The sequence below is a fragment of the Puntigrus tetrazona genome, chromosome 21 (genome assembly GCF_018831695.1).
Source record: "Puntigrus tetrazona isolate hp1 chromosome 21, ASM1883169v1, whole genome shotgun sequence".
NCBI classification, from domain to species: domain Eukaryota; kingdom Metazoa; phylum Chordata; class Actinopteri; order Cypriniformes; family Cyprinidae; genus Puntigrus; species Puntigrus tetrazona.
The window spans coordinates 16,821,022-16,847,287 of NC_056719.1; the positions used below are offsets into that span (position 1 = coordinate 16,821,022).

Below are 26,266 nucleotides of genomic sequence, written 5' to 3' on the forward strand. Positions count from 1 at the left end.
CGGCCAACTTTGCTCATTAACGTTGCACTTGCGACGCCTTTTTTAATGTTTATTTTGTGAGTCCGCCCGGGGTTTAAAGTGCAGCCTTTCTAAGCAGGCGCTTTACAATCGCCCGTTCATAGAAGCGGTGTGTTTTCAGCTCCAGAAGCGCGAAGGAGCGTCGCTCTTAGGCGTAGCGACTGGGTGTGGCCTGCGAGGAAGCGTTTCGAGCGCTGGTTTCCCGTGGTTAACACCCGAGTCAGGTACGGCGAAAGGGGAGAAGTCTGGAGGAACACGATGAAAGCGTGTTGGGTCACGTATCTCGTCCCCGTGAGCACTCGGCGCGTTTTCCCAAATGCGTCTCCCGCTGCCCCCGAGGTGCACCTCTTTGTTGCCGGTTCGTGTGTTTGTTTAGTGGAGGAAATGCATCCAGCTGATAAATCTCGTGGGGTACGCGCACACCCTCTTTGCGAGCTTGTTAGCGCGCAGATAGGCTGGTTATTAATGCGGTTTATCAGAAGGACGCAGACGGTGGAGAAGGATATAGCTCGTCACTGCTGCTTGCACGAAGACCAGTCTAATTGGATTTGAAAACTAACTAGCGTTTAAGAACCTGTCTCTCGCGCACTATTTCAATTTGCTATTCAAGAGAAAATGTATTGGTGAATTTTATTGGTTGTATTGTATTCTTTTGACCATTTAACCAATTAAAAAGGTTAACCAACAGTGGTCAAACATGTCATGAATGCAGTATTTGGAGTAGGAGATATAAGCAAAAGCCATGTTTTCATATATTCATGTTTATTATTTGGTTGCAAACGATATGACGGTGTGCATGTAAAAAAAGTAGGTCCTTATGCCAGTTTCTAAAAATGGTTTTGCAAGTTTCCTCTCTCAAACATTTTTTTTTTTTTTATTGGACTGTTCAGCTTTTAATGTACGTGGAAAACGTTTTAAAGTGAGCTCACTCTAAAAAAAAAAAAAAAGCTTAAGAAGCGAAAATAGCTTAAGATGCTGACATGGCATTAAATAAAAAATATATACTACAATCAAAATTTCTAAGTAGACATGAACGTTAAGTCAGATTAATTTCTGTTGCACTTAATTGTTTCAGAACTTCAGCAGATTTATGTAAGCACATAAATAGCAGAGTTAATGTCATAAAAACTACTTTTTTTTCACTGTAAAGCTGTTCACACAGAAGATGGGAGTGTTGTTATTCAGCACGAGTTCATTCAATATTGATTCAGTTCAAGAACGAGTGTCGGTGTTATTCAGCTTACGTTTTGAATCAATAATATTACTGAATATAAACACGGTCTTTAAGCCCACGTCGCAAAGAAATCAGCTTCATAAACTAGTCCCTTTTAAAGAGGTACGTTAAACGTTAATGCCTCAATGGCGTTAGATGCCATCTACATTATTGTCTTTAAATTTTATGTAAATTACAAAAATAAATATTTATGCCTTGTGTTGGACACACAATAGTTTTTTTTTTTTTGTCTTATTGTTATGGATCGATTCATCTTGTCTCTACTTGTAATGAATGATATTAAGTGTGTCCAATGACAAATTTACAAACAACACTGCTGAAATATATCCTGCTGGAATATATAGAAAGGCAGCAACCAGTGAGATGTTTAGTAAAACACCACAGGTCATGTCATTTCAACATGGAGTAATGCATTGCACCATAATTAGCCCTTGTGTGTCAAAAGGACAACGTCAAAAAGTCAGACCAGTGAACGGCGAAACATTTATTTTCCGTTGTGTTTATTATTGTGCCGTGTCAGATTATTTGAATTTGCTTTACACACACACACACACACACACACACACACACCCACACATTCAGAAAACACTCTGATATCCATACAAATACAGTCACACGATTTAAATGTAAAAAAAAAAAAAGTAGTAAAGACTTTAGTAAAGCCAATAAAAAAAGCCTGTTAACAAAAGATGCATAATGTAACGCTTAAAAGTATTTTAATGGGCATCAGTGGAAACGTTTTTTTTCCTTCTGAATGCAATTTTCAGTATAAAATAGTTTTATAAACAGGAAATAAAGACTTGATTTACTAATTCATCCCCTATAATATGTGTCTCACTGTAGCTCCATTTTGGAGAATATCTGCTGAACGTAACCTGCATGCATCGCTTTATAATTAAGATTGAACCACTGATGGAAGATGGACTGTTTTGTTGATGTCTTTTTTTACCTTTCCGGACCTCGAAAGTATTTATTACTTGGCAGTCACGAATCGGGCTGCACTATTAATCAAATTTCTAATCGCAGTTATAATTGTTCAAAAAGGCAATAACTGTTCGAAGTCCACTTATGTTGTTCTGAGTACTTAAACTGTAGAAAGAAAGAAAATCTTATCTGAAGGGTTTTTCCATTTTAGTTAACTTTTTTTTTTTTCCCCCAATGAATAATTGACATTTTAGGCTTAGTACTATAGAAAAGTAATATGTTTTTCAGTTGAAATGTTTTCCGCTTTTTTTTCATAGAAACGTATGACATGAAGTTGCTAGACATCATTCAGTGTGAATTGTGTTAATCGTAATTAATAATCGCAATTACAGTTTCAGGCAAATAATCGACAATTGTGACAATTTTTGTCATAATTATGTAGCTTTAGTCAAGGATTTCTTCCAGAAGATCTTAAATTGTTTTGAAGATGAACAAAGCTTTTAGACGGGTTTAGAACAACATGGGGGTATATGACAAAATATAAATTTTCCAGGTTTCTCACAATGCTCCGATGGCAATCCCTTTTATGGATTTCATTATATAAAGTTATTGGATAAGTGGATAGTTGCCAAATTTGGACGTGGTTTGATGGTGGGATTTATCAAGCGTTGGAAAGGGAAGTGTTTGAAAACAGCCGTCTGTCAATAGTTTCATTTATCAAATTCACGTTACGTTCCAAATAGTGCTTTTTATAGAGCATGTGAAAGAGGAAAGAGGTCAGGCAAAGTGCGTGGTTCTCACAGCGTAAATCCTGTTCAATACAGCCTGTGATTGCTACTGTATTTTGCTTCAACCATCAAACAGTATGCACGGTTATATACTCATTCAATCTTTTTGGCTCTTTATGGTTCTCTAGGGCATAAAGGTGCCCTTGAACACATGCAGGAAATCAAAACCAAAAAAAAGGCCCAGAATCGATTCTAAAATGTTCATTATCACAGAAGAGAGAACCATAAGGCTTCGTAAGATCTCTCTCCTAACTATGCTTTGATTTCATGCAGGCTTGTGAATGTTAAAGCTAATAAACAGACTTAACGCAGCAAAACTCAGTATTACGTGCAGGGAAATAACTGCGTCTGCAATAGGTAACCAATACCAGTTAAACAGCTGCGTATATTGATTCGCAGAGCTCCCCTCCCGAAGGTTTCTTGGAATATTATTGATTAACCCTGTGTGGCATTGGCATTCTCTCCGTTAGAAACACTTATGATCTACTCGTCGTTGATCTTTATTGTCCCTTGAGTGTTTAGTGAAACTGAAAGAAAATAAGCAACTGTATACGTTTTTATTGCACATGGTTTATAAATAATTTTAAAGATTTTATATTAATGGTTTTATTTTATACTTTAAACATGCAATCCAAATATGTGATTGCTGCAAATCTACTATAAGTTGACTACCTACTCTAGTCCATTCAAGCTCTGTAACTTTTGTATTCCAGAACAGCAGAACAGACCCTGAAGAGTTGTTCACTAAACTAGAGCGCATCGGGAAGGGCTCGTTCGGCGAGGTGTTCAAAGGCATCGACCGCCGCTCTCAAAACGTAGTGGCCATCAAGACCATCGACCTTGAGGAGGCAGAAGATGAAATCGAAGACATCCAACAGGAGATCACTGTGCTCAGCCAGTGTGATAGTCCTCATGTCACCAAATACTATGGCTCTTACTTAAAGGTATGCATTGACGTCGTTCCACACTTTAGCGGTGCTAGTAGTGTTGTCACAATAACAAAATATCAGCTAACACCAGTAGAATTCCTTGCTTATGGGTATAGCAAAAATCTATCCGAGACCAATTTTTTTGTACATTTTAAATAAGTAAATGCGTTAAAACTGTGTAGCGTTCAAGTGAACATTCCTCTGAAAGGTCAAGTTTTTTCTTAGATGATTGCTGTCAGATCTAATGTAATCTAATAGTTAAATACGGTTGTCACTTCTGAAACTATGCTACATCCAGCATTTGAAAGAAACAAATTTCAATGGAATTGTGAAGGGGTCATGTTCGGGTATAATCAGTTCAGCACAAGTTTAGTTCTGCACACAACAAATTAGATTTGAATACATTGTGTCATGACTCGCCGAAATAAAAAAAGACAATTATAATGAAGTAGTAATAATAATACTGCTGATTAAACCATAATCTCATAATTATCATACTTTTTTCATTATAGCCTTCATTATAGCATTATTGAAATTCAGTTGTTGTAAATTTTCTGACTTTTTCATTCACTTTAAAAGATTTAATGGTTATAGTTTTGAATTAATTTTATCATCACTAGTATTGATTTTACATTTGTATGAAATCTTTATTCCAGGAAAAAAAATACACTGGCTCAATTAATTCAACGGTTTAATAGGTTAGGTTTTGACTGTGCTTTAGAAAACAATTATTAGCAAAAATGAAAATTTGTAAAATACCATATTTTGAATTTGTTGATGGTACCATTCTATTAAAATAATTGAACAGTAAGAAATGGAAAAACCAAAAGGCGTTAAAAGTTTTTCCTCATTTTTAAGTAAAAAGAAAATGAGTAGTCTTCGGTATGTGTAGTACAACAGACCTTCACACACACAGAACATGAAGACTTTAATATTCACAAACACTAGTCCATATCACCCTTAAAGGGTAAGCTTTGCCCAGATGTCACACCAGAACCGTTTTCAACTAAAATGTAAGAATTGTGCACGGTTCTGGTATTGTACTAGATATGCACCGGTTCTCTGTCCCCACCTTTAGGTGTTTTGAAGCACGAGTAGCGCAATATTATCATAGCACCATAGTCCTATGTATTGTTTGTAATACTAGTAGACGAGGAGCACATATGATTGCCCTTGGATGAAAATAAATAGAAAAGAGGGCTGAGGATATATTTTGATGGGGAGTTCGGAAGCTGTTGTAAAGATTTGATGTCATTGGTGACTCATGGCCAAACCCTTTGTGCTATGTCACAATACCTGTATTTCTGGAAGGCTGCCATACAGAACGTGCACTTTTTGTCTGGCCGCTTTGTGTGTCTTTGTGCATCGATGGTCAGTGTTTGTTTCCAACAGATGATATGTCTGTATCACAGTTAAGTATGAAGTAAAAAATACTTGGTGTCCATACTAAGTGTGCGTATGGACATAAAGTACATTTTGTATATAGTTGATAAGTTTAAAATTGTGTATACATGCATACTAATAAATTTGAATGTTGAAAAGTAATTCAGTATTTGAAATCAGTAATTCAACTTAAATTGTGAAACTCGTTTATTTAATTCAGTGCACACAGACTGAAGTAGTTTAAGTCTTTGGTTCCTTTAATTTTGATGATTTTTGGCTCACATTTAAAAAAAAAAAACCCCAAAAAAACCTTAAGATCAATTAAAAAAACATTTTAGTGAATTGTTGATCTTCTGGAAAGTATTGATTCATTCAAGTTCATTTATCGTACATGTACCCTTTTGCTTTAATTACTGCCTCAATCCAGCGTGGCATGGAGGTGATTCGTTTGTGGCACTGCTGGAGTGGTATGGAAGCCCAGGTTTCTTTGCCGGTGGCCTTAAGCTCATCTGCGTTTTTGGTCTTTTGTTCTCATTTTTCTCTTGACAATATCCCATAGATTCTCAATGGGGTTCAGGTCTGGTGGGTTTTCTGGCCAGTCAGGCACACCAACACCATGGTCATTTAACCAACTTTTGGCGGTGTGGGCAGGTGCCAAATCCTGCTGGAAAATTAAATCAGCATCTTCAAAAAGCTGGTCAAAAGAAGGAAGCATGAAGTGCTTCACAATTTCTTGGTAAACTGGTGCAGTGACGTTGGTTTTCAAAAAAAACAATGCACCAACACCAGAAGATGACATTGAACCTCAAATCATAACAGACTGTTGAAACTTAACACTGGACTTCAAGCAACTTGGGCTGTGAGCTCCTCCACCGTTCCTCCAGACTCTAGGTTTCCAAATGAAATACAAAACTTGCTCTCATCTGAAAAAAGGGCTTTTGACTACTGAGCGCCTCTAGACGCCTCTGATGTTGTGGATCAGGAGAGGCTTAACAAGAGGAATACAACAACTGATGATGGCTCTTGATGCGTTTACCTCAGTCCATCCCTTGTGAAGTTCACTCAAATCCTTGAATCGATTTTGCTTGACTTGGCTGCGGTTCTCTCGGTTGATTATGCATCTTTTTCTTCAACACTTTTTCCTTCAACTTAACTTTCTGTTAACATGCTTGGATACAGCACTCTGTGAACAGCCAGCTTTTTTGGGAATGAATGTTTGTGGCTTACCCTCCTTGTGAAAGGTGTCAATGATTGTCTTCTGGACATCTGTCAGATCAGCAGTCTTCTCCATGATTGTGTAGCCTAGTGAACCAAACTGAGAGACCATTTTGAAGTCTCGGGGAAACCCGTTTTAAGTTGTTTTGATATGATTAGCTGTTTGGCATGTCACCATATAATAATTTGTTAAAATATCTCCACATCGTTCTAATTTGAGATGAATTTGTATTTCCCCTATCCTGTTTTCTCCCAAGAATAACCATAGGCTATATGGTGCTTGCACTGCCTAGTTTCACTATGCATTATATATGCATATAATTTCCATATGCATAAACCCATACATGTGATACTACCTGTTTAACAGAACAAGACATTAGGAGAATATGAATCGATGAGCTGCCATTAAAATGTGTATGTTGCTAAGCCATTTTCAGTATTTTAAGACTTGCACTTGGAACATTAAAAAAAGATAAATCACATTATGTGCAAGGAAAATAGTGTACACATTTGATCAGATTTTTAACTCGGCCATTGTTTTTGACCTGAGTAATTAAGTTGTTACAACACCATCATTGGATAACATTTCCAATTTCAATTCCACATAATAAAATATAAAAATGTTAACTAATATAAAGTTTACAAATTGTTGATAACGAGTACTAAATAAAGTAATAAAATAAGAACAGACAAATGTTAGCACAAACAAATACACCAGAATGAAGATACATATGAAATAAACAGTATAGCTATTAGGTAGGCCTAATGGTAGCATCCAGGACAGAAATACTTGAATAAAGTCACTAAAATGTAAAATGCATTGTTTTTTTTATCATATTACATCCACATTCTTTATTGGAGGTGAAAGTTTTATATCACAGTTATAGTGACAAAAGATTACAGTATCATTAAACACTGGTGGGGCTGTTAAAAACGAACTGTTAATATTTAAACTAAATATTAATTGTATTAATAATAAATCATGACCATGGCAAAACCTACCTAGTGCAGGTTTGAATGAACAAAGCCTTAGTTAAGCAAAGCAAAGTGCATGTAAGAACAATAAACTATTTTGGGATGGGCTTTTTTTTTTATCCTTTCAAGGACTGGATGGGTCAGTAAAACAGGTACAACAGAGGAGTATGTACACCAGGGTGATTAATGAGATTTAATTAAAACATACTGTTGATGACGATATAATGAGGAGTAACACTGCAAGATTAATAATCATGCATCATCAGTGTTTTCTTCATGGACTATGATTGTTTCTGATGATCCAGTCTATGTCTTGTTTCTCAGGCATTGCCATTTGAGCTATGCAAGTCGGTAAAGGAAGGCACTATTGGGTTAATTAGAACTAATTAACCTGCGTCCTCTATTAAAATAATTGCATACATAGCAGAAATAAGTTTTATCTACCCACATGCACAAGTGAACAACTCCAGTTGTGCATGCACTCTTTCTGTAACAATGCGCAAAAACACAGCCAACCAAACGCAAAGAATTCAAAGCATTGCATTACAGTAGTGTTCTCATGCTAGTGCTATGTATATAACAGCTTGGCACAATGTACATCTCTCATATAAAGTTCTTTCAGACATTGCTGCATGTTGTGTTTTTAGCCATGATGAGTAACTCCATTAAAACATAAGGTGTGCCAGTAATATGAAGAAAAAATGTCACTGCTGGATTGTTAATAACACATCTGTGTTTTTTGAAAAGGAAACTGGAAGGTTGTTTCAGGTAATCCGATCATAGTCAGTAATGCTGGGCATTGCCTGTAGTTGAATTGATTTTGTAGCGGGTTAATTAACTCACTTGGAGACTTCCCCAATACATACACATCGAAAACATAGTATTCTATTCTTTTAACGTCTAGACACATTCCATTACTACAGTGTCTTCAATATAACAATGGTGCCTTTAGCTATATTTTGCACTTAAGCACATTTACGGTGATCTTTTTAAAATGGTAATAAAAAAAACATAACCATATGTAATTTTACTGTGGAACTGTGATGAAGTCGTTTTTATCACTAATACCTTAATATCATTTAAAAAAAGATGCAAAAGATATCCAAAGATTTTGCAACCGAAGTTTTGTGCATATTATGAAAATCCATGCTTGAACACCTTAAAAAGGCTGAGTGAAAGTCCTGCGACTCAAAACAAGTGTATTTTAAGTTTTCTGAATTCAAAGCAAATGTTGTCTGATATCAACAATGTACATGCGAGGACCAGTGAGGTTTGAGGTTAGTCAGGCTTTGCTGTATTTGTCTTATTTGGGTTACAGTCGACTTTCATAACATGAACAAAACCACCCGATAGATTCTTCAGATGTTTTCTTTTGTCTTTCACAGGAGAAAGCAAGCCATATACGTTTAGAAGGGTGAAAGTCTCTAGGGTGAACCTTTAAATGTAATATTTCAAGGCTACTATAGTTTGTGTGTGTGTAATTAAATGTATCTATTAAAAAGTAAATACATCTTGTCCAGTGGTCTCATCCAAATAAAGGCTGAAAGACATACATTGTGCTTGAGACAGCTATCAAATATAAACCTATATTAATATTTTAACAACAGCAGCTTCTGGTCCACATTTTGAAAGCAAAAGGCCAGTTTAATAAAAAATGAAGTCAAGTCACCTTTATTTATATAGCGCTTTAACAATACACTTTGTGTCAGAGCACTCAGATTGAAGAATAGAGTGTCAGTAATGTATAATGACAAGATTAAACACTCACTTTCAGTTATTGAATTCAGAGATGACGTTTGTCTAGCTGAGTTTAGCTTAAGGGAAAAACAAAAGCACAGACTGATAGCCAGAGATATCACATTAACTCCATTTAATGCCAGTGTTTCCTGTTTCAACAACAAAAGTCAGACAAAAAGATACATTGCAAACTCACTCATCAGTTTATGCGCAATTGGTTTTAATTGGCATTTTTCAAATCCTATCTAAATGTCTTGTCTTTCCTTCAGGGCAGTAAACTATGGATCATAATGGAGTATCTGGGAGGAGGTTCGGCTCTGGACCTGGTAAGTCCTTTGACTTTATCTGCGAGCGATCATGTGCCCTACGGCCTCAACATGTTTTGTGTTTGCGTGCAGCTGAGAGCCGGACCCTTTGACGAATACCAGATCGCCACCATGCTGAAAGAGATCCTGAAAGGTCTGGACTACCTGCACTCCGAGAAGAAAATCCACAGGGACATAAAAGGTGTGTACGCAGAGCGATTGTCTCCATGTGAGGAATATTTGTGTCTGCTCGGATGAGTGGGTGTGACGACTTCTTTGTTTTTCCACTGCCGTTTGTTTTTCCACTTGTTGGAGCTATGCAGGGTGAGGTGGATTCCGGCTGGACGCTCTGCAAATAGCTGCACTGATTGCTGTTGTGTCTTCCATAGTTTTGTGTTATTGTTATATTTCTTGAAGGGCTTATCGTTAAAGATTTTTAATGAGGGGAAAAAGGATGAGATCTTTTAAAAGTGACACTAGCAACGTTTCCATCCGCCTATTTCTATGAGCATTTTGGAATATTGCGTAAGAAAAGAAAATAACGCTGAGTGGAAACGGCAAGATGCGCATAAATGTTTAAAAACGTGCATCGAAAACTAATGTGACTTTGCGCTATTAAGGATTCGCTGAGATTAGAATCTCCTGGCAGCCAAGTATGCATATATTATTTATTACAATTATTTATAGACCAACATGCACACTCTTAAGGAGGGGTGTAACGATTGGCGTATCGTAAGATTCATGATCCTTTTCCAAATCATCAGTGATCACCCTTATCCCCTTGATAGTGAGGACTTGAGTGAACGGAGCGTGTGCCTCTCATTTAGTTGTTTGGAAAGGGAGCAACGTGACTTCCTCATTATCTTCAGCTGGGACGTTCCCATGACAACGAGCGCAGCACAGCGTGCGTCAGCAGATTCGTTAAGAGCCGAATGCATTGCATAAAATTACATTTTATATGTAAAGTTATATACATATTAGTTTTTATTAGTGGTGTCAAGATTACAGCGTTAACGCATTCAATTCATTTTTTAACGCAAGGGAGGGGCTTACAACTACATACAACTACTGCTTCTGTCACCTTTTCTCTTGACATGAGAAAAGTGTATTTGTTCAGTCGCAGGACGTCTTTCTGACCAAATCAAGCGGGAGACGTATCAGATGCGTGCTTCGCTTCACTTCAACCTATAATAGCACAGGTGTTATAAGCTAATGGTTTTATGTAAAGATTGTTTCAAGTTCACCTGAACTAGTTTACAAAGCTTTCCATTTTAGTAATTTTATAACGTCGAATGGCCAATCAATGATTAAATAGCTGCTAGGGGAGGAACCCATTCCAGAGACATCAGAGTGATGCTGCCCTTCAGTCACAGAAAAAGATGCCGTTATACAAATATAAAAAAATGTACCGTCTTTGTTATTTGTACATTCATTTGGTTTAAAGATGATTGTGAAATTTATTGCAATAATAAGCAGCAATCATCACATCATCACATCATCACAACATGATTCATCTGTAGACCTAGATTTATGTAGATTTATCACTTTATTTCCATTAGCGCCAATTCTGTTGTTTTTGCCAGGACTATGAGATGTTCTCATTTAAAACAAATTTCAAATTGCAATATGTAACAAAATCAGCGCAACACAATTTTATGCCCAAAACGCGCAGCCCTATATTAGAGATTATTAGCAATCAAAATAAAATATATAAGATGTGACCGACATCAGAGAGCCATGGCCGTGTGAACATTTCTAGGGCATGTGTTTATGTACTGCAGGTGGGATTTCATTGTCTCTTGTTTTTACGCGTTCTAGCTGCCAACGTGTTGCTGTCCGAGTCTGGTGAGGTGAAGCTGGCGGACTTCGGTGTGGCGGGACAGCTGACAGACACGCAGATCAAGAGGGAGACGTTCGTAGGTACACCGTTCTGGATGGCCCCGGAGGTCATCCAGCAGTCTGCATACGACTCCAAGGTACTCCTCTGAACACACTCGCACCTCAAACGCTTCATACCCCGGCAGGCTTGCCTGCAATCTTCTCAACACTGTGAAAGTAGACCTTTACAGAATCGCCCCGTTGTTTTCTGGGGTCGAGCAGGCTCGTGATTGAAAGATGGATTGTAATGCAAACGCTAATTATTAAGAAACGGCATGAACACGCTGCAGTTATTGAAGGCTACATGGAAACGCATATGTATCTCTGTATATAAACATGCATTCATATTAGCATGCACATATGCAGTCAGAGGAAAGAATAAAGGTATGGTTGACTCTAAAATTAAAATGCTCAAAAGTTGTTTTGAACACGTTTGATATTGTACCGTGCAAGTCTGTGGCTACCATCAACCGTTTAGTTCTTCAAAATGTCTTACGTTCAGCAGAGAAAAGAAACTTATGCAGGTTCGAATTTGGGGTGAACTGTCCCTTTAAACAAACTATTTCGGCCGAAGCTGAACATGGCTGTTTATCTAAATATTTTTCCATGGCGAGCTCGGTATGTGTTCAGCTTTGTGAACTTGTTTGTTTTGCTCTCAGGCTGATATTTGGTCTCTTGGGATCACCGCCATCGAGCTGGCCAAGGGCGAGCCCCCGAACTCAGACATGCACCCCATGAGAGTGCTCTTCCACATCCCCAAGAACACACCGCCCACCCTCAACGGAGACTTCTCCAAGACTTTCAAAGAGTTTGTGGACTCCTGTCTCAACAAAGACCCGACGTTTGTAAGCACATGCAGGAATGCTGCACTTGTACTAGGGTTGTTAGTCATTAAAGTTTCAAAATGCCCCTGTATGAACTTTATAGTTATGCGGCATAACACAAGCAAGACTACTTTATCCAGAACATTGTGCAAACAGTGCCACAGCTTGTTTTGTTCCTGAATTTATAATTTCCATGCAGTTGCAATTATGTGCATCTAAATACTGCTTTACAAAAATGGGTTTTGTTGATATTGATTTCATTTGAATTTGATTAAATGGAAGAGCTTGTCGAAAAACATGTATGCTTCGAATAGGGAAAGACAGATTGCTTTTATTTAGGTACTATGGCCATCTGTTTATTAGATATAATCTATGCCCATACCACATCTGTTATTCCGCAAGTGGGAGTATTTAACACTGTGCCGTTTTTAAAAAGTATTTTGATTTATGCGACTGATGCAACTCTAAATTGCGGGTGCGTTTGTGAAGTGATAATGATAAAATAATGATCTTTTCTCAGAGGCCAACAGCAAAGGAACTCCTGAAGCACCGATTCATCGTTAAATATGCCAAGAAGACATCCTACCTCACCGAGCTCATTGACCGGCTGAAGCGCTGGAAAGCCGAGGGTCACAGCGATGGAGAATCGAGTTCGGACTCTGACTCGTAAGCGCGCAAATGCATACAGTCCCTAAATACTCCATAAAATATCAGCAAAAACAACAGCCCACAAGAGGGCTCATATACGCTGAACGGCACCTTTTTGTTGTTGTAGTTCATTTAAAAAAAACTAAATAGTAATAATAACCTGAATGCTAAAAGTTAAAAATGCTAAAAGTGCATAAATGCATAAAATCAAAATATTCAGCCTAGGTTCTCGAGATTTAGTCCTAGTCATTTTAAGCAGGTTTTGTTTTTTTGAGTAAAAATGTAATTTTGATATCGTTATTTGTCAGCTTTGCACCCATTAAAATAACACCTGCTAAACGTAAGTATTATTGTATGTTTTATAATATTTACTAAAATGTGAAAAATCCATTCTGTGCATATAAGTCATATTGTTTTTATTTGTATTATGAGAAAAGTTAATCCTCCGAGCCTCTACGTTTGTGCATCGTACTTGTTGCCATCACAGTTTATTTATTTTATTTGTATATTTATTGTACATTTTATGATGCCATGCAATGTATAGCATAGCGTCTTTTTTTTGTTTTGGTAACACATTTCATCGATGGTCATATTTTTTGTGCGTTCACATAGCTGATACGACAGAAGTCACCAAATGTCATTTCATTCCAGTATGTTCATGTCCGCCCAACAGAGAGCCCAGCAGCAAGGACAGCGACTCGTCTCCTGAGTGGTCCTTCACCACCGTCCGTAAGAAGAAGCCGGAAAAGAAGCAGCCCAACGGAACGGTGAGTTCTGGATGAAGCCTTAAATTCAAGGTTAAAATCTAGTAGCTGCTTTTTAAGAGCGTGTTGTGTTTTCCATCTCCTCCCTTCAGGATGAAGAACTTCAGAAGAAGTCGGTCAGTTTAACCACCGTCATGGCTCCGGTTTTTTCAGAGGTAGGGCAGCTTGTCTTCTCATATGTGACCCTGAAGCACAAAACCTGTCATGAGGAGCATGGGTATATTTTTTTGCATAAGCCAACAATACATTGTATGGTTCGAAATTATAATTTTTTTTTTTGTACCAAAAAATGATAACTATATATATATATATATATATATATATATATATATATATATATATATATATATATATAAAATCATAACTATATATATATATATATATATATATATATATATATATATATATATAATTTTTTTTTTTTTTTTACTTTTAAAGGCAATTTTCTAAATTTTATATTTTTAAAATTTTTATTTTTAAATTGTTTCTGTCAAATACAGTTTTATCCTACCAAATTATGCATTAATTATATTTTTTTCAAATTATCATTAAATACCAATTTTTTTTTAAAAATCGATCCCCATGGCTGGTTTTGTGGTCCAGGGTCGCATACGGTCCTATTTAAGGAAGCTAAACAGAAAATGAAAAATGCCCTTCAGAGTCACGTCGTTATGTAATGGAGAAATCAGAAGTGTGATTGAGTGTATAGCTGAGTTACATGAGTTGGCGTGGCCTTTGTGTTGTAGCTGAAATCGCAGCACGGTGACGACGACTCGGCGAGAGTTCTGGAGCAGCTGGAGAAGAGCCTGCATGTGGCTGAAGACATCTGCCCTGGCGTCACAGACCGGATGATCAGCCACATCCTGGAGAGGGTGCAGAGGTCAGACACTTCTTCAACTTGAGTGTGCTTTTGTAGCAGTGAACATCAGAAGTTGACTGATACATCAAGACTGTTATTACTGACCTATATGTGGGCGCTTTTTTTTATTGAAAGTGCTCTGAAAGACCCCTTTAATGTTAAGTATATAGGAAACACTTTACAATAAGGTTCATCGGTTAACATATAAACTTAAAATGTGGTAAAACTTTAGAATAGGTAACACTTGTTAACTATTAACTATGCCTTTGCCTTAAATTTCTTAATTTGCTGCTTATTAATAGTGCGGTAGTTGGTAGGTTCAGGTATTGGGTAGGATAGGGGATGTAGAATGAGGTATTAATTACTACTTATAGCTAATATTCTAGTGGCATGCATGCTAATAAGCCAACTAATATCTGTAAACGTAAAATAAAGTGTTACCAACACTACAGCATTTATTAAACGTAATGATGCATAAGTAATTGCTGAAATGATTTAAAATCACAAATTGTTAAACATGCTAATGCACTGCAAGCTAATATGAGCTAACAATGATTGTATTTTTACTGCAATAAATGTGTGCATTGTTTGTTCATGTTAGTTAATACCTCAACTAATGTTAACAAATGACAGCTCGTCGTGAAGTTTTTCCAGTATATCTTATTGCACTGCTGTGCTTTCAATTCACATAAAAGAATGGTATTTACGATATCTCTTAAAGGAAAATTAAGAACTACTGCAAACTGTAAAACTTACTGCACTTGCCCTTCCAAGATGTAGATGAGTTTGTTTCGTCATTACATTTGGAGAAATGTAGCATTTCATCTCTTGATCGCCAGTGGATCTTCTGCAGTGAATGGGTGCCGTCACAATGAGAGTCCAAACAGATGATTTAAATATCACAGTAATCACCACATGAAGAGAAAAGCTGCGCTTTTGTAAGAGAAGCATCCTTCAGAGTTGAGTTGAACTTGAAACCATTGCTTTCAGCTTAATGAGTCCATAAGGATGTTTCTTCCGGTGGAAAAAAAGTAATTTAGGTCTGAATCAGGAGAGAGGTCTGCACAGATCAAGCCATTTAGAAGCTCTGAAACTGCTCTAAATAAATATATGGCTGGATTTTGATGTTAGAGGTAACCGGACATGGACTTACTCAACTGCACATATTTCAAGTTTAAACACCTTAATGATGGATTCGATTTTACAAACACGCGGCTCTTGGCTTCTCAAGACATTAATGATGTAGTGGTGTGGATTACTGTGATGTTTTTTTATCAGTCGTTTGGACGGCACCCATTCACTGCCTGTAGGGTCAAGGTGAGCAGCGTTTTTCCAAATCCGTGCCCTGTTTCAGGCGTGCGCGCTCAAGTCTGGCCGGTGGCGTTGAATTCAGCATCAGACGTCCGGGTGTCCTTCATGATCAGACGTTTCTCTCATCTTCTCTCTGTAGGTTCTCCATGAGTTAGTGCTTCGTTTGGAAACGTGGGAACCCCCTTCAGCTGTCAGCCCGGATGACTGCACCTTAACACACTCACACATGTACAGAGACCGGAGGGACGCGGGGTCACACACACACACTATATTATCATAACCAAAAGGATTTTTTTTTTTTCTCCCAAAGAATGGAAATTATATATTAGTGTGTGTGTTCAACTGTATTTATAAAATTTTGCCACATGCTTTTATATTAGTCTTCTGCTGGTGCCCAAGAATTTGTGTTACTGTTATTTTATTTCACATTTTACTTTAAAAGACACGAAATATCCTTCTACAGCGCATTAGGTAAATCTTTTGGTTCGCATATATTTATGTATTTGACGTCCCGATCCATTACTTTTATTTGAAACTCCGATCAATAATATATATACGTTTGGGAGATTAACCGTTTCTTTTCGCTCGTCTTGGTTTGGGATTTCTTGATTTCTCTCGACACACTGTTAACTGTAGCATTACAGAACTGCTGTATGGGATACACGCATATCAGTCAAAATGAATAGAAATACCTCATTTAAGCAATCAAAAAAAGAAAAGAAAGACAGCTCCTGGTTAATGAAGATCGATGAAAATTGAACCTGCCTGGAAAATGAGGAGTTTTGCTGGGCAAAAGCTACCTCCGCTTCTGGCCCATTACAATAGGGAATTTCAGTTTTATTTTATTTGTTTCGCTTTTGTAGTTTGACTACTTTTTTTTTAAATTGGCACGGTAATTCATCTTCAATTTTGACTTTTTGTACACGGGAATGTAGCGAAACATTTTGCCCTTCATTTCTCAGTGACGCCCTCTTTTTACGGTGTGTTTTGAGCTGATATTTTTATACGAGGATAGAATTATACTGTATTTTTTGAAGGAGATACGCGCTTGCGCACACTTTGTACGGGGCGGGCCCGTTTCGCGTTTTAATTTCAGAGCTCTCTCGCTCCAAAGACATTCCACTCACTTTGAGTAGATCTCAAGGCGGCCTGCTTCTGTAAGCGATGGGGGGGATTTCTACATAAAGCTCCCCGAAACGACAGCGAGCGCTCCGAGTCCACTCTAGGCAGCAGTACAGCATTCAAGCTCGATGCAGATTTCTTTCACGTGGTCTCCTGTGATGAGGAATTTTTTTTTTGCCAAGCTTGTAAAGAAACACGAGGGTGCCATTGCTGGTGCGGTGGTCATGTCATGTTTGCTCCTGTCGGCTTGGAGAGACTGTGCCAACGTTGCATCCCATTGTGCCTAAAGCTCACTTTTTTTTATGTATATGATGTTATAGTCTTCTCAAACGGCTTTAAAACGAAGTTTCACACATGTTGCCAGACTGCTGGAAGATTTTAGAGCAATAAAAAGGCGTTTAGTGGATTTGTATATTTCTTTATAGAAATGTAGATGCAGAAGCTATAGGTTTTGTACATTTCTTCACCAGAGCTTTTGTAAATTTAAGACGCCAGACAGAAATCTTTCTAGGTTGTATCATATAGATGCTGTTCTCATCATTTTTGGACTTTTAACTGTTACAGATAAGTTTTTGTTTGGTGTGGCAAATAAAGATTTAAGTTATGACATTTTAGCGTGACTTGTTTTTTCTGTTTGCTTGATAGAGGTCCGTTCATAACCGATCATATCTAAAATTATTTTTTTTAATGCATCCTTCGCCATGTTGCTGTCAAAAGCTTTCACCATGGCAACTTGCTACTGTAATCAAACATATGTCTTTTGTTAATGTATTAAATGCTAACACGTGAACAACGAGCAATACATTTATTGCACTGTTTATTCATCTTTGTTAACATTAGTTAAAAATACGACCATTTGTATTTTGTCTGTGCGTCTATGGCTTGTGTTTGGCTTTGACGGCCGTCGCAGAGGATGCCCCTTCATCTCTAAACGAACGCTCGTCGTCGTCTTCGTCCAGCTGCAAGCTTCCGGAGGAGATGCGCAAGCGTGCCAGAGGCGCGGAGCGCACCGGTCTGCCGATCCCGGGACAGTAGTAGGAACACACCACGTCCGGATCCGAGTCGCTGTGGCTCAGTTCTGACCTGCTGCCGCCCGTGGGTCGCTCCGAGCGCAGCGGCAGGTACGTGGGCCGCGCCGGGCCCCGCCGTCCAGACAGATGGGGATAGTGACCCAGCGGGCGAAACTCCGCCGGCTCGCACAGCAGCTTGACGTCGGACTGGCTGTACGAGCGGCGAGGGAGTCCCGCCTGATAGCTGCAGTCGTCGCTGAAGTGGCCTAACTCTTCCTGATCTCGCTCTCCGAAGCCGCCCGCCAGGTAAAGCCCCGGCGGCGCTCCGAGCAGCGGGGGCCAGCCTATCCCGGCGTACCGCATAAGCGGGGCGTACGAGGCCCCCGAGAAGCTGGAGGAGCGCATGGCGTCGTCCAGAAGGCAGAACGAGGGAGTCTGGTGACTGCAGCAGGGCAGCAGGACCGGAGCGCAGGAGTGATCCAGAGCCAGCGGAGGGCACACGGCCAGCAGCTGGTTTGGGTAAAGCAGGACCAGCGGGCGTCTGTTGGAACGGCCTCGCTGCGGAGCGCAGGCCCTGCACCTGGCTCTCCGGTTGTCCTTGTGCTCCCGCTGCGCACCGGGCCCTGCGTCGGCCCCGGGGCCTCGGGGCCGGAGAGAAGACGCCTGAGAATCCTCCGGCTCTGAGGAGACGAGGACCTCCACGGCCGACTGACTGCGCATGCCGCTTCCCGCGTGAGGAAAACCACAGGACTGCAGCTCGTACGCCTGCAACACACACACACGCTGTGTTTCCATGTTTTATAGGGATTCTCCATTGGCGTAATGTTTATGCTATTGTTCTGAACCTACCCCTAAACTACCGTGATTTTTATATTTTCAAAAAAATGTAATCCTGTATGTTTTATAAGCTTGTTTCCTTATAGGGACCTAAAAAAAACTGATATTGCTATCTTTGTGGAGACATTTGGTCCCCGTAACGTGATAAATACCAGGTACATACACACACGCGACCCAGTTAACGCAAAGGAACTCCGATCCAGTTATAACAAAGGGCGGTAACGCTTTCTCTGTATTTATAATACATTATAAAGATATTCTTAAGGCATTATAACAAATGAGTAATGTGTTATAAAACACCTTATAACATTTCACAAATTATTATAATACAGTTTAAGAGTACGATCATTTATAACAAAGAATGAGCGCCATATTCAACTGCAGACGTCAAAAACAGCCCGCAGCAGCAGTGTTAAAGTAGCCCAGTTTTGTAGGGAAAAAAAGCAGACTTGGCAACCCTGTAGTTGGATTAAGAGAGGACGACTTTCAAAAAAGAAAAGAAAATTGAGAGAAAAGCTTTCAGAAGAAAGAACAACGTCAAATTGACAATGCTCCTTATTTTAATTCATCTCCTCAACAACTGTTTTTCTTTCTTTTTGGGTCACCATTGACTTCCATAGTATTTTTTCCTACTATGGAAGTCAATGGTGACCCAAACAGCCTGGCTACAAACTTTCTTCAAAATACCTTCCACGTTCTCACAGGTTTGGAACTACTCCAGGGTTAGTAAAGAGGTTTTTGGGTGAACTATTCCTTTAATAGTAACTTAAGCATTATGTCATTTTACATCTCAAGTAAATGCGTCTTGGTTCAAAAGAAGACAACATACTAAGTATGAAACAAAAAAGATGAATGAATATCTAAGTCTCTGAGCGCTATTCAGCAACTATATCACAAAAGTAGAATTTATAATGAATAAGTGACTAACGTACTTTTGAAAATAAGAAATAAAATAGTAAAAATGCACTGTGACATGCTATAATGCTTATGCTAAGCTATCATATAGTTAGAATGTCAGAAAGTCAATAACACTTTCCGACTGACCGTACCTGCTTGGAAACGTCAGTCAGTAAGTCAGGCGAGGATCTGCACTGCCGTGAATCACAGTAATCTCTACAGTACTTCCTGAAGGGAGCAGAACAGACGCAGGGATCTCAGATACAGGCATCTTTCACAGAAACATGACGCAGACATTTCTCACCTCTGAAAAGGAAAATTGTTCTTCTCGGATTTCTTCGCAAAGTCCAAAAGCTGCTTTTGAGTTCTTCCACTGTTGGTCGAAAATAAAGACGATTTTTAATTATATTTGCCTTAATTACACACACACACACACACACACACACATATATATATATATATATATATAGTTACACCTATTAGTTCCTTATTAGCATGCACATTACTAGAATATTAGCCATATATTAATGCTAATTAAGCACATATTAATGTTTAATTCTACATGACCTTATTCTACATCCATAATACTACTGCTTTAACTATTAATAAGGGAAAAGTCATAGTTAATTATTATTATAAAGTGCTACCACACACACACACACACACACACACACACTGATCAGGCATAGTTTCTTAGATATGTAACAATCTATGGTCCATTCCTGATATTTGGTGCCTTTTGGCTAAAGTTAAACTAGTATTAAAAATAACTTTTGTGATTTTTCACATTTGCAAAAAGATTTTGGTCAAGCTACGGCTCTCAAATTTTTTATTTTGCTAACTTTGAAATCTGAAGCTTCAAAGGTCAACATAACAGACGACAAGTGCTTAAGGGGCACACTATAAACCTTTATTGTAATTGACCCGTCGCCAGGAGTTTGATTGACAAGTGGTCTGACCAATCATATCTCAGAATCTGCCGTTTGGTCTGACAAACAAACCAGACCGGAGATTGACGACTGCACTTCAAACTTAAAAAACGGTGTGCATTTAAGTCTTTCTGCATTTGACATAAAACACTTTCTGATGTTCATGCATATTTATTTAGTGCTATAACTAGTAAACAAGAAGAGATGATCGGTTCACATGAAGAAGAAAAAAAAATAAATCAATGTGTTGTATTTATCATGGAAATGGCATCCACAAGCCTGAAGACATAGAGAAATTGGGACATTTTGTGGCCTAAAATGCTATGAAATGTGTCAAATGGTGTTATTTATGACTAAGAGAGCATTTACACGACGCAAACTAAAAACGTTTTATGTATTTTAGCATAACAACATTTACAAAAATGCAAAGAGAAAACCAATTAAATTTTTTTTTTTATTGTGAAAACACTCAGCGTTAAAATTTGGGCTGTTCAGATTTTTACATGTGCAGCATGTAATGGTGACAGCTAGTGTTTGAAATGGGAACTGTGCTCACACAGGTTGCCAGATTGGGGACATGCAACAGAAAACGTGCAATTAATAATAGAAAGAATTTAGATGGATGGCGATGCTTTGTTTAGGTGGGGTAGAATCTGCAATCTGAACGTTGTGCATTCCACGGATGCAAAGCGCTGTGTTTTCCGACAACTGGCAACCCAGAGCGTCGAAATACTGACCAAAATGAGGTTTTCCGACACGGAATGCACATTTCAAATAACAATAAATGGCTGCAGCATTGCTTATCAGAGAAACTTACCATCTTTCCTAAATATCTGCAAACATATTACTGCGTTTTTGTGCTTCAGTGCAGCCAAAAAAACAAAATGAAACACCTTAAAAGGCAGTCAGATCGTGATCTTTACCGGGGACACAAAAGGCACCGAATACCAGCAATGACTCTTATGCTTGTATGTTGTTGCATACTCTTCTACACCAATTTCCAACTTTCACTTTCACGTCGTGTTTCTCAATTTTGCATAACAACATTAAATAGCAATCTTCTGTAGTACTTTGTTATTTTAGACAGCGTCTACCTGTATCTAAAGCAAGATCCTTTGCTGTAGAGCAGCGATTTTTGCTTGCCCTTCGGTTCCTCAGAAAGACGGAAGAAGGCATGGTACTCAACACACATCTTCCAGAAGGCCTTACAAACATCTCGACTGGCCATGGCAAACTCTACAGTGTCCTTACGAGACGCCTGAACAGACACAATGGGATTTTTTTACATGAACAAGGAACATCTGTCCATTTTCTGCTATGAAATGCCATTTTTTTTGGAGGAAGAGTAAAACCATTACCGCGATTGTTGCATGAAGTTTTATCAAAAAGTGTTTTCTCTTGAAGCTGAGTTTACGAACGTTGGCCCAGCTGAACGTGTTTATTTTAGTGTTTCCCTAAAAATAAAAACGGGAAAGAGCAGTTTGTTTAATGTTAAAAGGGTCGTATGATGCAGTTTCAGCAGTCTATGCTACACAGAGGCTATAAAGTGAGGCAAGAACAGTCTGGCGCTTCTGACTCACAACCGTAAAGAGATAAAAAGTCATTATCATATCAGAAAATAAGTCATGATAATCAGCAATTATGTCGCTACTAAATGCCGTACATTTCCGCCACAAGGTTGAGGTATTCGGCCAATCACAATGCATTGGATAGCTGGCCAATCAGAGCACACCTCGCTTCTCAGAAAGATGAACTTTGTAAAAATCGACGCATTCATTCATTTTTTTAGCCAACATCATATGACCTCAAACCGTTAATGCTTCACCTGACACAGTCCCTACCTGAAAAACCAGCACTCCAGAGTGAGTGACGGCCAGATTGATTCTCATGTCTTCTCCATCGCTGGCGGCGTGAGGCCGGATGCCATACATGTCCAGTTTACGGGCCACTTCGAGCAGCTGACCGTCCGCTTGAGCTGGGGACTGACCTCTACAGCAGGGAGAAACATCCGAGCAGTTAACTGATCCTTCATAAAGCATTGCTCCCAGTGTTGAAGTCTGCATTCGCTGATTGATATTTTAAAACTGTAGTTTAGGGCAGAATTCTAATTATGCAAATTAGTAGCTTATTGTTGCTACTATTTATTGCTAATATATGAAATGCATATTAATGCCTCATTCTGCATGATCACATTTTGCATGCTAGTACCTAAACTAACAACTACCTTACTGAGTAAGCAAATTAGGAATCTATTGAGGAAACGATGTTGTGGTTTATAGTTATAAGTGAGAATTAGTCTCCAAACAAAAGGTATGACCAACATTTTTAGTAGAAAAATTGAAAAAATAGAATAAAATTGCATTCACTTTATAACTACTAAATGCATTTGATCAGAAGAATCCTATCGTATGCATATTTTGAAATACGCGTAATATAATTACGATTACTTTTATATTTCTCCATTATAATTGAATAGCCGTTTGCAACGTTTCATTGGACCTCATTGTTTGCACACAGTCTTTCTCTGAGTTTTATCTTCAAAGACTTGTTTGCTTCCAATCAAAAAAAACCGTCATGTCATTCAACTCATTGCCACTTGGTTTGATTCAGTACTTTAACGGGAAAAATGTATGTAAAGAAAATGTCCGGATCCAAATATGCATTAAAACACATGATAAACAACCAATTTTAGACGCCATTGTCCATTGGTTACAGTTTATGAAAATATATGAAGAATTTATTAGCAAAAACCTGAAAAATTATGCTTTTTATGATGCTATCATGTGTTTTATTGTGATAGTTAGCTGTATTAAATAAATGTTTGAAATTCGGTTTTTGCAAATGAACTCTATATGCATTATAGCGTAATTATAAACTGTAAAATGCATTATACATGCAATCTCTTTGCAGTGTGTGTCATTTGTAAACCGACGAAGCGCTATGAATGCACTTCTGAACGTTACCTGTGTCTCTTATGGAAACGCGTGATCTTTTTGTGGAGGCACTCCTGGTTGGGAATGTACCTCTTGTTGTCCAAATGCCGCTTGTCCAGCTCTTCCACGTAGTCGCCGATCTCTGCTGCAGAAACACGCAGACATTACTTCAGCCGCGCTGCAGGAATCGCTCACATCAATCACAAGAGACACGGGGGGGGAAGTCTACGTACCCTGCAGAAGATACGAAACCAGCAGAGCAGCGCTGTTATCGTTACACGTCAGACTGCCGTTACGCAGATCCTGCTTGATCTGCAGCGCAAACAGATACCTGTAGGAGACGGAGTCCAGAGATGTTCACTGTGCCGTTCTGTGCTCTTTTATTGTTTGGTGTAGTGTGTGATGGGCTGTGCTGCACCTGGTCAGTTCTTTCTGCAGCTGCCCGGGGTCTGGAGGGAAAAACTTCACTATGAAGCGGAAAGTCAGATCGTTTCTTCCTGTTTAAGAGGGGGAGAGCATCGTTTTTTTTTGGTTGTTCGCGAGCGTGTTCCCCAAGCACTCGAGACGCAGATGAGTTCGCTTCTTCGTCGGGTTTGGAGAAATGCAGCATTGCGTCAGTGTCTCAACAATAGATGCCCTGCAGTGAATGGGTGCCGTCAGAATGAGATTGGATTGGAGAAGACAAAAGCTGAGTGTTTGTAAAAAAAAAAAAAGTCCTTAAGGGTGAGGAGTCACTTGCCAAATGCAACAATCTTGTATGGTCATCTATACACTGTTTTAATTAGGATTAATTTAATTCTTAAGTTTTAATTCTTGGAGAGATGTAGTGCATGAAACATTTTTCAACTAGCAGAGATTTTAGGACCATTTCCTACATCGTGATAGCCTGTTAAGACTCATATTTTAGTTATAAAAGCGTCTTATTGGACTGGAGTGGTGTGAATTATTGTGATGTCTTATCAGCTTTTTAGACTCTCGTTCTGACGGCACCCATTCACCGCAGAGCATCCACTGCTGGGACACTGATGCAATGCTACATTTCTCCACACATATCCATCTATCTTTCTGCATGCATGCTTTGATACATCATTTCTAATTAATGAGCAATCTACAAGAGTCTGCAAAATCAAATTCCATTTTTATAAGCATGCATCCAACAGGAACTACCCAAGCAAAGTTTTTTTTTGTATATACAAGTACAAATAATCCACACAATTCATAGTAAATGAGTTTAGGGTTTGCGCAGAAATAAAGCCAATAAGCCTCAGTAAGGCCTTAAAGCATGCATTAACCAATATCATGACATATAATTAATAAATCAACATGACTGGCAAAACATCATCGCAATATACTTTATTGACTTACTTTTAATCTGTTTTGCAAGAGGCTTAAGCAGTTCCAGCCAAACCTATGAAAAAATAAAACACAAATGAATATTAACAGCATCCTCTATAATATCTTGTCTCGTTAATAAATACATATTTAACAAACGTAACTTACATAACTGCCACAATGATGTCGAAATTCAAGTCCAAAGTATTCCCTTTCCACAAGTTTTAGGTGTCCACATACAGCGCTGAAGAAATCTTTCCCCAGCACCCTTTGCTTTAAAAAAAAAATCAAATGCTTTTATATCAAATAAAAAAAAAATTCATAAAGCTTTCTGCTTCTATTTTTATTGCACAGGATGCAAGGCCTCTTTGGTCAGACATTCAAGCGTGCACAGAAAAATTGGGATGCTGGCATACATTTTCTCTTCCAAACCCTAAAGCCAAAGTGTCCTGGTATTCTAGACCACTCAACAGAAAGACACACACACACACACACACACACACACACACTTGCATGACTTTTTGTCCAATGTCCCACTCAAAAGATGCGATACATGCCCTTCAGCATAAACGACATACAATAAGAAGAAATAATGGAGCTCTCCTGCATGCTTTTTTGAAAACGTGAAGAAAATGACTTTAAAGCGGTCATTTTCAACTTTTTTAAAAAGCAGAATTATCTCACCTCCATGTCAAAAACATGCTCGCTGTCATCCAGAAAGACGACTCGAAGAGCAAACGCACCGTCTCTCTGCAGCTTTCGTGTGTTTTCAGGTTTGAAGAGCTCAGGTTGCTTTCTTCTGCAGCTCACACTCATGTCGCCCTTATGAATCGACACCCTGTTTCACATCATAACGGTCAAAAAAATTATTCAGCTCTTTCAAGTCAGTAACAGACATTTCATAAACATTAGCTACGTGTATAATACTGCACATGGATATATAATGTTAAAAAGTGTTATTATTAAACTTCATGTTTATAAAAATACATTTTATAGTGACATGCATGAATAAAATATCAGAATTTTGAACCCAATGTTACACTATCGCAAAATTCAAGGTTTTATTGCATGAAAATACAGACATGCACCTTTATGTAGACATCATCAGATTTTAAATTTTAAATTTCACGTGCAATCTTTTGACAAGCAAGTCAGTTTTTTTGGTATCACTGACTAAATGCATGCATAGTATTCAAAAATACTTACGTTTTCCTGATGCCATGTTAGGATTTTGTGCCTATGGTCGTCTCTCATATCAAATAAAGGATGTCAGCGACTGCAGCATCACGTCCTTCGACCAATACAGACCCGTCTGAGCATCTGTCCAGTACAAATAAAGCTTACAGCACAGAAACAGACCGCTTCTTCTCTTCTCCTCCTTCACTTTCATTCAGTGTAGCAGGGTTTTTTTTTT

General features: G+C 38.4%; 2 protein-coding genes and 1 long non-coding RNA gene across 8 annotated transcripts in view; 1 reads left to right on the forward strand and 2 right to left on the reverse strand.

The window, feature by feature from the left end:
- stk26 (serine/threonine protein kinase 26) overlaps positions 1 to 17,523 on the forward strand; it is a 20,070-nt gene extending 2,547 nt beyond the window's left edge. Inside the window, exons 2-11 of the mRNA XM_043221843.1 lie at positions 3,678 to 3,908; positions 9,473 to 9,529; positions 9,602 to 9,710; positions 11,327 to 11,484; positions 12,046 to 12,231; positions 12,731 to 12,876; positions 13,532 to 13,625; positions 13,715 to 13,777; positions 14,369 to 14,502; positions 15,932 to 17,523. Of these exons, the coding sequence (XP_043077778.1) occupies positions 3,678 to 3,908; positions 9,473 to 9,529; positions 9,602 to 9,710; positions 11,327 to 11,484; positions 12,046 to 12,231; positions 12,731 to 12,876; positions 13,532 to 13,625; positions 13,715 to 13,777; positions 14,369 to 14,502; positions 15,932 to 15,947 (1,194 nt within the window). The 3' untranslated portion in view covers positions 15,948 to 17,523. The remainder of the gene's footprint in view (positions 1 to 3,677; positions 3,909 to 9,472; positions 9,530 to 9,601; positions 9,711 to 11,326; positions 11,485 to 12,045; positions 12,232 to 12,730; positions 12,877 to 13,531; positions 13,626 to 13,714; positions 13,778 to 14,368; positions 14,503 to 15,931) is intronic.
- Positions 13,686 to 14,482, reverse strand: LOC122326728. Of its 2 annotated transcripts, none has more exons than XR_006247504.1 (3): positions 14,341 to 14,482; positions 14,179 to 14,252; positions 13,686 to 13,807 (listed from the first exon to the last, which is right to left on the reverse strand). It is a non-coding gene; the product is annotated as an uncharacterized LOC122326728 (long non-coding RNA). The 2 variants fall into 2 exon arrangements; XR_006247503.1 differs by having other exon boundaries at positions 13,743 to 13,821.
- On the reverse strand, positions 17,317 to 26,200 carry frmd7 (FERM domain containing 7). Of its 5 annotated transcripts, none has more exons than XM_043221837.1 (13): positions 26,059 to 26,200; positions 25,537 to 25,690; positions 25,021 to 25,125; positions 24,886 to 24,928; positions 23,939 to 23,969; positions 23,754 to 23,851; positions 23,551 to 23,665; positions 22,429 to 22,576; positions 21,946 to 22,041; positions 21,682 to 21,845; positions 19,963 to 20,031; positions 19,811 to 19,886; positions 17,317 to 18,689 (listed from the first exon to the last, which is right to left on the reverse strand). In XM_043221837.1, exons 2-13 carry the CDS (start codon positions 25,666 to 25,668, stop codon positions 17,790 to 17,792), a joined length of 1,977 nt encoding a protein of 658 aa, XP_043077772.1. In that variant the 5' UTR covers positions 25,669 to 25,690; positions 26,059 to 26,200; the 3' UTR covers positions 17,317 to 17,789. The 5 variants fall into 5 exon arrangements, 4 of the variants coding, with proteins under 4 accessions (XP_043077772.1, XP_043077771.1, XP_043077773.1 ...); XM_043221836.1 differs by having other exon boundaries at positions 23,551 to 23,662; positions 23,939 to 24,017; XM_043221838.1 differs by having other exon boundaries at positions 23,611 to 23,665; positions 23,939 to 24,017.
- Positions 26,201 to 26,266: the final 66 nt, after the last annotated feature.

Coding starts and splice junctions, on each gene's coding strand:
- frmd7 (XM_043221835.1), bottom strand. CDS start 25,668: ATGAGTGTGAGCTGCAGAAGAAAGCAACCTGAGCTCTTCAAACCTGAA. Junction 25,126..25,536: donor AGCATGTTTTTGACATGGAG/GTGAGATAATTC, acceptor TTTTTTTTAAAG/CAAAGGGTGCTGGGGAAAGA. Junction 21,846..21,945: donor AACTTCATGCAACAATCGCG/GTAATGGTTTTA, acceptor GTGTCTGTTCAG/GCGTCTCGTAAGGACACTGT.